Here is an 11,519-nt window from a genome sequence, read left to right as displayed (position 1 = left end):
AGAAAATGGATTGATTATATTCAGAAGAAGTATGAAACTGAAAAGTATTATCTTGCTTTTGAATAGATTTTAGATAATTATTAATAGTATTAATGGTATTATTATTTTTGTCTTAATTTGTTAATATTTGTTTTGAGAAGGAGTTAAAGTGTATTATGGTTTTGATTGATAGTTTAGTTGGTTTATGTTAGCTAGAGTATGTTTGTTTATTTGTTACCCTGTAATCAGCTCTGGGAAGTGGGGGAGGAGGGAGGGGATGGGTGGGTTTATATTGTAATTTGTAAAACTTTTAATAAAAATAAAATAAAATAAAATAAAACTTTTTTTTAAAAAAAAAAATTTAGGTAGCACTCCTCCAAAATATTTTTTGGCTCTAGTTGAATTTACAGTAAAGTTGCCAAAGCTTATGGGAACTATCTAATGCAGACATGTCAAACACAAGGCCCGGGGGCTGGATGCGGCCCACAAAGTGGTTTCATGTGGGCCGCGAAGCCATCCTGGAAACTGTGAGGGAACGGCCCCCGCTGCCTTGGCTCTGGCCCAGGCTGGCCGGGAGCCAACGTACAATTTTGTGGTGGCCATCTATGCTGAAACGCATTCAGTCTTAGCTCCACAAGGCTGTCCAGAAACATCGAGGAACCAGCCCCTGACGTGTCGGCCTCACCCGCTGGGTGCATGCTGGGGAGGTGTCACCCTTTGTGAGGCATGAAGAAATGCACCATGCCTTGGCACTTGCCCCGGTCCCACCCCCTTCTGCCAGAGACCCTCAGATCTGTCCCACTCCTGCCCAGGCCCCCATAGGCACCCTTGACGTGAACGATGTAGAGCTGGCCATGCCCACCCAATAGGCCACACCCACCCTAGCCACACCCACCTGGCCCCCCGAGAGCAACCGCAATGCTGATGCGGCCCTCAATGAAATTGAGTTTGACACCCCTGATCTAATGTCTATGTTGTGTTAGGCTGCTCTCTCTAGAAACAAAAACAAAAAGTGGTATTTTAATTAGAATTAGCATTGATTTTTGTTCAGTACCTAGCTGGCCTAGAGCCACAATCCTTCCCCTTTTCCACTTGGATTGAGACCCCCATAGAGGCAATCGTCAACTTACTAGCTTTTTTTTAGTAATCGTTCGAAATGACAACGGCGCTGAAAAAAAATGACTTAGGACCGTTTTTCACATTTTTGTGACTGTTGCAGCATCCCCAGGGTCATGTGATTGAACTCTGGACACTTGGCAACCGACTCATATTTATGACGGTCGCAGACTGGGTTACTAATTTAGGAACTGCAGTCCCTAAAATGGGGCAAAATTCACTTAACAATTGTCTCATTTACCAATGGAAATTTTACCAGTGATTGTAAGTTGAAGGCTTTATGTAGTCGATGCTATTTGCTGAAATGAAATATAAAAAACAGCCGCAGGGAGGGAGGGAGGAAGGAAGGAAGTTCCAGCTCTCCGTGATTAGACGTTCTCTCGGTTGAACCCACCTCAACATGCCTTCTTGCCCAAATTTCCCATCAAAACCTAGTCATCTGTTTAAAAATAACTTTATTTATTTGAGGGAGTTGACAAGAAAAGTTAGGCTTAACATCCAGCAATTTCTCCCGTGCAATTTCATACCCTTTCTGTGATAACACTGGTATTGATTGCCTGAGGGCGATTAAAGTTTATTATCGTTAGCAATAGTAGCCCCATTTTAATGGGGGGCATATTGAGGGAAAACGGAACACCAGCCAGAGCATAAAAATAAAATTTAAGTAACGCAAGATCGGAAGATGTGGGGAGACCTGGCCCATAAAATTGCCAAGAGCATCAGCAGCGGGTGGCCTATTGAGGTAGATAACATTATCGCTGATGCCACAATTACTACATGGAAGTAAAATTATTTATTTTAGATAGGAACTAATGGCATCCTAGCATTTCATACTTAAGAAATATAAAGTTGCATAAATACAAAGTTCTGTGTACAGTATTATTAAATTATTTATGCCCTATTATATTTATTTACTTCTTTGGTAACATCTACCTTTTTCTCATCTGTAGTCCAGGAATGTGTGTGTGTGTGTGTGTGTGTGTGTGTGTGTGTGTGTGTGTGTGTGTATGTGTATGTGTGTGTAAGTAGGTAGGTAGGTAGGTAGATAGACAGACGATAGATAGATAGATAGATAGATAGATAGATAGATAGATAGACAGACAGACAGACAGACAGACAGATGATAGATAGATAGACAGAAGATAGAGATAGATAGATAGATAGATAGATAGATAGATGATAGATAGATAGATAGATAGATAGATAGATAGATAGATAGATAGATAGACAGACAGATAGACAGATGATAGATAGATAGACAGAAGATAGAGATAGATAGATAGATAGATAGATAGATAGATAGATAGATAGATAGATAGATAGATAGATAGATAGATAGATAGATAGATAGATAGATAGGTAGATAGGTAGATAGATTAGATAGATAGATAGATAAATAGATAGATAGATAGATAGATAGATAGATAGATAGATAGATAGATAGATAGACAGACAGACAGATAGACAGATGATAGATAGATAGACAGAAGATAGAGATAGATAGATAGATAGATAGATAGATAGATGATAGATAGATAGATAGATAGATAGATAGATAGATAGACAGATAGACAGATGATAGATAGATAGACAGAAGATAGAGATAGATAGATAGATAGACAGACAGACAGACAAATGATAGATAGGTAGGTAGATAGATTAGATAGATAGATAGATAGATAGATAGATAGATAGATAGATAGATAGATAGATAGATAGATAGATAGATGATAGATAGATAGATAGATAGATAGATATGAGAGATGATAGATGAGAGCAAGAGATAGAGGGATATATGTATGTATGATAGAGAGAGAGAGAGAGAGAGAGAGATAGACAGACAGATAGATATAGATATAGATGTGTGTGTATATATATGTATTTGTATATATGTATATTATCAATAACAATATTGTTTTTCCTTTTTTTTTCCTAGAGTTTCACCTCTGCAGAAATCTGATATTGTAGAAATGGTGAAGAAACAGGTGAAGGTGGTGACATTGGCCATTGGTGACGGAGCCAATGATGTCAGCATGATACAAACGGCACACGTAGGCGTTGGCATCAGTGGGAACGAAGGGCTCCAAGCTGCTAATTCTTCAGACTATTCAATAGCTCAGGTGGGGTCTCCCGCTGGTTGAGAATATTAAAACACTGCCAATATGTGATTGTAAGCGTCAACATCTTTTTTTTTTCTTTCTTTCTTTGCAGTTCAAGTACTTGCAAAATTTACTTCTGGTCCACGGTGCCTGGAATTACAGTAGAATTGCAAAATGCATTTTGTATTGCTTCTACAAGAATATTGTCCTTTATATTATTGAGGTAAGAATGGGCTCACATCAGGAAAAAGAAGAAGAAAAAAACCCTCTCAATCTCCCCCCCCCCCTTAAATCTTAACTGAAAGGTATGGCGTTGCCATTTAAAACGTTCCTATTTCGATTTTTGAAATACAATGCAGAGAAAAATTGGGTTGTTGGCTGCACGACGGGCGTTAATCCGAATTCAAGCAAAGCCTGGGAATCAATATAATCATTAAAAAAAAATATGTTATTTCAGCAAGAATTACTCAAGAAGCGTACACCCTAAAATAGCTAATCTCTTAAAAATCTCTTTTAAAATGTTACTGCATTTCAGGAGGTCTGCTTCTCATTTGTTTAAATGACTTAAAAGGCAGGTATACGTTGATAAATTACATCCAGTTCTATTTTCTGGTTTCCTGAGAGATCAACAGTCTTGGTTTTGTTCAATATCTTTTGAATGACCATCATCCTAGGATCAAGAATTATCACATCCTGAAGGTAACAAAAGGTTACCGAAAACATGAAATCAGCAGAGAAGAGCAACAAAGATAATTAGGGGACTGGAGGCTAAAACATATAAGGAACGGTTGCTGGAATTGGGGATGTCTAGTCTAATGGAGAGAAGGATGAGGGGGGACATGATAGCAGTCTTCCAATATTTCAGGGGCTGCCCCAAAGAAGAGGAAGTCAAGCTATTCTCCAAAGCCCCTGAAAGCAGGACAAGAAGCAACAGATGGAAACTAATCAAGGAGAGAAGCAACCTAGAACTAAGGAGAAACTTCCTGACAGTGAGAACAATTAACCAGTGGAACAACCTGCCTCCAGAAGCGGTGAATGCTCCAACACTGGAAGTTTTTAAGAAGAGACTGGACAGCCCTTTGTCTGAAATGGTCTAGGGTTTCCTGCCTGAGCAGGGGGTTGGACTTGATGACCTCCAAGGTCCCTTCCAACTTTTTTATTATTATTATTATTATGGATCATCGCACGGTCAGCCAGGTGTTCAGACTGGATTTGGCATTTTGTCTACCTATCAAGTCCTTACCCAGGACCTGGGATAGGCAGATGTGGATGTTTGATGGTATTACAGATATCGTCGCAGGATGGAAGCAGTTCCTAGTAAGGCCGCCTTTTGCAATTGACTAATAGCGAATTTGTCAATGCCAGTGGTGTTCAAGTGGTGCTCCAGTTGTTTTGGGATTGCACCCAAGGCGCCTATGACTATTGGTATTACCCTTGCTTGCTTTTGCCACCGTCTTTCTATTTCTATTTGTAGGTATTATTATTATTATTATTTTATTTTCAGTCATTCATGGAACCTCCTATTTCAGTAGTTACTTTTCCATTCCTAGAAATTTCTCCCTTCCCTTTTGCGATTTTTATCCCACTTCTGGTATCCTAGTTAAGGGCACGTTATTGGCTAAAACATTTTGCAGTGGCACATATTTAATTTAGATCCTCTTTCCCTGAAAGCTTTCACTAAGAAATAAAAGGTTCCCTACATTGCCCACAGAATTTCTCTTCTTCGCTTGGATTTTCCGTTCTGGTTTCCCCCCCCCCCCCCGACTAAAATAAATCAGTGGGGGACAATCTTAGTTTAATTAAACAACGGGACATCAGTCGCTTACTAACTATTACGGTCTCCTCTTAGAATCCTAACTTTTTAGCGCCTTTCGCTTCTGACAAGCAAGACTTTGAAACAAGCCCTGAAAGTGTTTTGAATGCATCGCAGGGACCTGCCAATCACTTAACCTACATTCAACTTTTGCAGCTCCTGCAGTGGTTAATAGTTTGTGTCAACAGCAAATGAATAAATGAGTGGGCAGAATATGCATGTCTGTAGCAAGGACAACGGCCTGTCCTAAACCTCATTTCATTGTTCAAGCGTGAGAGCAGGCAGCTGACCGAGGATCTTATACTCCCAGTTACAATGCCGAAACCTAGGAAAATCTGTGTGGCTATTTATTTCTGCCCCAACTCTCTCTTTTTTCTTTTTTTTGTCCTCTTGGAATTTGGAAAACATCTTGACCGACACATTTAACTTAAAATAAGTGGTGTCCAGTGACACTTTGTATTTCCATTAAATTGCATTAAATTCTACTACGAACAATGCTAAATTTAAAAAAAAAAGAGTTAATTACCTGAAGTGCTGAACATAATTGCTTATATTTCAGGATCCGTGTGCGCATAGCATGCATTTAGAGTGTTGCTTAAATGCTTTATATCTTGTTAAGTATGTTTATATGGACTGTGAATTCTTTTGTTAAGTACCTGAAAAAAGTGTTGCTTTGTTAGCGTACTGCTAGTGTGGCTAAACATTAGCAGCCATAATGTGTAATCCTTGCAGCTGGGACAGGTTTGTATGCATTTGATTAAAGTAAAATCAATGCTTCCCAATATCTATTAAATTATAGCAGTTTTCCTTATATTAATTACTATGTGAGAGATTGCTTTCAGGCACTCCTTTCCCTCTAATTATTAGATATCAGTTAATGATCTATTTAGAATTCAGTTGTTGAAAGCAAAGCCTATAATTTATATTTCACATGTTAGCTGGGTATTATTTTTGTTGTGTCTACAGAATCCCTGTTCCTCTTTAAAAAAAAAATCCAGAAAAAAAAGACCCTTGTTAAAACATTGCTTTATGCACTGTAACATGGCATACTTATCAAAACATTAATCATAGGCAGTTAATTTAATTTACGTATAATTTTGCAAACATTCAGATGGTTGATGAGTATTTTGCACAGTCAATTGTGAACTTTCAGATATGAAAAACTTTTTAACAGTCTTGCTGAGAAAGGCATTAAATTCAAATAATATTTTGGTGTGTGTGTGTGTGTGTGTGTGTGTGTGTGTGTATATATATATATACACACACACACACACACACACATACATATCCGTTAGTAATTAGAATTAATATGTTGATTTAACATCTATAAGGATGGGAATAAACTCTTAAGAAACAAAGGAATCGTGCTCAGTTACCTATAAAAGTTAAATAGATAATCATTGTCTTCATTATTATCTTTTCTATGACAAAAAGTTTATCTTGTTGCTCTTGTGAACACACTTGGTTAGCAAATATTAGTGATTCCAGTCCTTCAGATTGGAAGTACAGTTGGGAAAAATGTTCCTTATGAATGATTTAATCAAGAAGGTATATTTCAAATTCAGATGGAATCAAGCACAGAGATAATGCGGAACCAAAATAATCTATGTAAAACATTGTGTCAGAGACAGATATCATGAAGGATCTGACCTTAATCAGAATTGATTTAAAGCCATTTTTTTAATTATAGGATGGAGATTCTTCACAGGTTTATTATCTAAACTGCCATTAAAATTTCTCCCATTTTTAAAACATTATTGATTCAAGAAAAGAGCACCCTTGAATCCATAAAACTGATCTGATGTTTAAACTCTGTTCTTCAGATATGGTTTGCATTTGTCAACGGATTTTCTGGACAGATCCTGTTTGAAAGATGGTGCATAGGACTTTATAATGTGGTAAGTTTTTACAATTAATTTCTTTGACAACGCTAATGGTTAAAATACGTTGAATGTTCATTACAAATTTTTGTTGCTGTGTTTGGTTTGCACATTAGATGTTTACGGCTATGCCCCCCTTGACGCTTGGAATATTTGAGAGATCCTGTCACAAAGAAAATATGCTAAAATACCCTGAATTATACAAGACTTCCCAAAACGCTCTGGATTTCAATTCAAAGGTAGTTGGAAATCATTTGTAATTATTTCACCTACAGCTGTTTGATCCTATTTTGCAGCAATGTGATTAATATTATTTAAATATAAGTTTGATGATGGTGGTCCCCTATATCTCAGTCAGCTCCAGTAACGATAAAATCCAATCCTGTCTTTCTTCTGTTTTTTGAGCTAGCTAGTTTTCCAGAGAAAAGCTGTTCATGAATATGCATAAAATTTTCAGAGGAGGATTTAATGCGATAAAAAGGCAAACAAATGAATCATTCATGTGTATGGAAGTGTTTTTTTGTTTTTGCTTGTTTATTTACACTTTGGGGGGTTCACGCGAGCCATGAATTTTTTATATTATGAGCAAATAAATAATAAATAATTTTCAAATTATTTATCCTGTTCCTTTAAAAACTTTTTTAAAAGCAGCATGTGTAATAGATACACAATTTCCAAGTACTGATGTACTAGTTAGAGTTTTAAGGGTAATTATAATCTGAAATCTGAATCCGAGAGTGTATATTTTGCCAGTTAAATTACGTAGCCCAGTTAGTATAATTTTTTGTATCATAACACACACAACCAAGTGAAATCTCAACTGCAGATTCTTAGCTGGTGTGGACCTTCATTTCCATTGTTGTTATATTGTTTTTCTGTATATAATTCTCTTTATTAGGTATAAGTAAACAACACAAATACATGTAGAACACTTAAATATGGACTAATGTTGGTGATTTTATTAACACCGAATTAATTGTCACCAAATTAATTAACAGAATAATTATACAGGTCATGTTTTAAATTAATGTGGTTGATGTTTTATTTGTTTCTATTTCAATGCCTCTTATTTATAGCACTTTGAAACTTTAAATAGCTCAAATGTCCTGAGTTTCTTAAATGCTGCTTACATTTTTTTTTACATTCCTTTTTTATTAAATACAAATTACAGTATAAATAATTGTGTAGACCAGATAGATCCAAACGAAATTCAGCAATTTACTCTGATAAACTTCCTGCCACAGTTTTTGCATTGTCTTTCTTTAATACATGTAATTATTTTTGAAGAGGTTCAGTGAATGCAAGTGAAGTTGTTATATTTGTACAGTGTCCTTTTTTAGTTTTGTTTTGCACAATTGTGAATGTGGTCAAATTCCATGAACCATTCAGTTGTAAATGTTTTCATTGTATTTTATATTTTAGAAACTGATCTGGCTTATACCTTACATTGTTTTTTATTTTAAATAGGTTTTACAATTTCAATTGGTCTGTAAAGAGAGATGTTTTTGGTTCGATATGTGGAAGTTTTAGAATTTTTGTTGCCCTAAATTATAATGCACAGATTCATTGCGATCAAAAAGGTCAAAGTTCAGGGGCCACAAAGAGAGGTTAAAGGATTAACATGGGACAATAAGTATTCACCATAAAAATGAAAAAGCCGTCCTAATTTTCTCAGCTTTTTCTCAAATAATATTCTTTTGTCAATGTCACAGCAAGGAGAGGTTAATGAGTAACACCAAAGTTCAAATATGCAAAGTATTGTGGCATAAATTGGATCGTACAACCTTACCCAGTTAGATGATATTACAAAGATGTTACAAGCAAGGTAGAAAATTTTTTGAGGCAGAGAACATAATTCTGTTCTTTGAACAATTTCAAGCGGCTAATAGCACAATAAAGATTGTGACTTGTAAAAAGCATGTTACATGGTACGACAAAACAACTTTGACAGAAATTGGAAAATGTTTTTTTTTTCTTACTTACTCTTCAAATGACCCTCTCTGTACATAAATACAGAAAAACACATAGACTTCTTGGTACTTTTTTGATACAATTGTATTATAATCTATATTTGTAACATTTTAATCATGGAAATGGTATAAATCAAAAACACTTCATGTGCACAATTAATTGGCTTAATATGGATACTTGTGATTAGCAACTATTGTTTTTCATTTGTTTTTGGCTTCACTATTTAAAAATACATACACATACACACATATATTTGTTGGAAAGGCATACCAGAACACTGATCTCCAGGACAAAAAGTTTTATTAAAATACTTTTAAAATGTGTGTGTGTGTGTGTGTGTGTGTGTGTATATATATAGAGAGAGAGAGAGAGTTGTGTGTGAGTGTGTATATACACGCACGTATGTATGTATATAATATAAATTTATATTTATATATTATATATTTAATATACAATATATATAAAAAGTCAAAATTCACAGAAGTTACTTTTATCACAGCGACTCACTGTTTTCGCTTAGGTTTTCTGGATCCATTGTTTAAATGGCCTCTTTCATTCAGTAATTCTGTTTTGGTTTCCGCTAAAAGCCATCCAGAGTGGTAAGTAAATATTTTTTAAAAAAATAAAAATAACTGCATTCATACTAGAAATGTACAAATTTGTTTGTTTGTTCGGTTAACAAATCCATACAGCCAGTCATTAGCCTGACGAAATCATCCAAATAATCAGGGTTATAATCTGGGAAGATTATATTTCCGAAATATAAAACTGAATCCATAAATGTTCAGGTGGTGGTCGCCCATGTGCAATCTGTCTTGAAATAGTGACCCTGCAGCCTTGGGATGGAAAACTGAGGGGAAAGGTAGATATTTATCTCAGCACTTCCTTGACCTATCTGAGCCCTAGAAAGTTGCAAGACATGTTTTTGCCCAGATGGAAAGACCTAGACCAGGGGTAGGCAACCTTGGCTCTTTTATGACTGGTGGACTTCAACTCCCAGAATTCCTGAGCCAGCATGAGGAAACTATGGCCCCTTAATGACTTGTGGACTTCAACTCCCAAAATTCCTGAGCCAGCATGAGGGAAACTTTGGCCCCTTCATGACTTGTGGACTTCAACTCCCAGAATTCCTGAGACCAACATGGCTGGCTCAGGAATTCTGGGAGTTGAAGTCCACCAGTCATAAAAGAGCCAAGGTTGCCTACCCCTGATCTAGGTCTTTCCATCTGGGCAAAAACATGTCTTGTGTGAAAATCAAGGTCATTGAGCCAGAGCTGAGTAAGAATTAGCAGGCTGGAGAACTGGAGAGGAAGCCCATGAGCTTCAAGCTAATTGGGGAATGTGATTTATGACTGTTAATTGGAGGAGGGAATTGTGCTTTGATGCTATGTGCCCAGGGGAGGGAATTCAGTTTTTAGCTTTGATTATGTAAGTGCCGATATCATGCTACTCAAATAAAAGATCCTTTAAGGTAAACAATGCCTCTTTGAAGTTCTTTTGAAGAGTTTAATCTGACGGAACCGTGACACCTAATCTCTTAGTTAGTGTTGGCAATGTTATTATTTTACAGATACTGTGTTTGCCAGCGGTAGAACTTCGGACTACTTGCTTTTGGGAAACTCCGTATATACAGTAAGTTCTCCTCATATTAATCCAGCTGAGATCTTAAACCGGAAGGAGCAATGTATGCTGCAGTGACCTCACTGAGGAGTAGTAGTAGTAGTAGTAGTAGTAGTAGTAGTAATAATAATAATGTTGGAAGGGACCTTGGAGGTCACTTAAGAGCCCTGATAGCGCAGTGGTTAGAACGCAGCATTGCAAGCTAATTCTGCCCACTGCCAGGAGTTCGATCCTCAAGACTGACTCAGTCTTCCATCCTTTTGAGGTTGGTAAAAGAGGGTCCAGATTGTTGTGGGGGGGCAATAGGCTGACTCTGTAAACTGCTTAGAGAGGGGCTGTAAAGCAGGGGTGCCCAAACCTCAGGCTATGGACCAGTACCACTCCGTGGCCTGTTAGGAACTGGGTTGCAAAGCTTCATCTGCACATGTGTGGGGCTAGGTAGCATGTGAAAGCACACGCCCCTGTCCCGTGGTGCCCAAGAGGTTGGGGAACATTGCTGTAAAGCACTGTGAAGCAGTATGTAAGTCTAAGTGCTTTTGCTAGCTACAACCAAAGACCAAGTCACTTGGTCTCATTTTCATATAAGAGCAGTCCTCTGTTGATTGTCTACTTTCAGATCCGTGATAATCATTGTTTTGTTTTTCCAAACAATGTCTTCATATAAGCAAAGCTTCTTGGTGTTGTGCCCCAGGGGACATGAGGACAATTCATGGGTTGAGTTTGTGTGTTTTCCTCAGTCATCCTTTGCAAAATGCGCACACACAAAGATGCACACTCACTCACTCCTAAGCTCCAGAATATAAGTAACTTGTGCGCACTCAACCCCTACCTGAATGCAGAAGCAAATTAACAAGTTTCTCAAATTATGTATGTACAGATGTTAGAAGGTTAAACATTTCTTTGATTACAAAATCATGTATTTCAATCTGAGTTAAACGTTAACCTGGTCAGGAAAAGTAACATCTCTCCTCTTTTTAGTTTGTGGTCATAACTGTGTGCTTAAAAGCTGGATTGGAGACTTCATATTGGACTTTGGTAAGA

The 11,519-nt window shown here is 37.0% G+C and overlaps 1 protein-coding gene across 3 annotated transcripts in view; it reads left to right on the top strand.

Moving 5' to 3' along the window:
* The window catches only part of ATP8A1 (ATPase phospholipid transporting 8A1), a 76,989-nt gene that overhangs the window by 49,485 nt on the left and 15,985 nt on the right, over positions 1–11,519 (top strand). For all 3 annotated transcript variants that reach the window (XM_039325222.1, XM_039325223.1, XM_039325221.1), the window contains 7 exons: positions 3,032–3,215; positions 3,307–3,417; positions 6,831–6,905; positions 7,004–7,126; positions 9,379–9,457; positions 10,429–10,490; positions 11,457–11,513. In XM_039325222.1, the coding sequence (XP_039181156.1) occupies positions 3,032–3,215; positions 3,307–3,417; positions 6,831–6,905; positions 7,004–7,126; positions 9,379–9,457; positions 10,429–10,490; positions 11,457–11,513 (691 nt within the window). The remainder of the gene's footprint in view (positions 1–3,031; positions 3,216–3,306; positions 3,418–6,830; positions 6,906–7,003; positions 7,127–9,378; positions 9,458–10,428; positions 10,491–11,456; positions 11,514–11,519) is intronic.

Source organism: Crotalus tigris, unplaced genomic scaffold (genome assembly GCF_016545835.1).
Source record: "Crotalus tigris isolate CLP2741 ecotype Arizona unplaced genomic scaffold, ASM1654583v1 scf7180000024321.1087588, whole genome shotgun sequence".
Lineage (NCBI taxonomy): Eukaryota > Metazoa > Chordata > Lepidosauria > Squamata > Viperidae > Crotalus > Crotalus tigris.
Note: the sequence above shows the minus strand (reverse complement) of the source record. Positions and strands in the feature narration are given on the sequence as shown.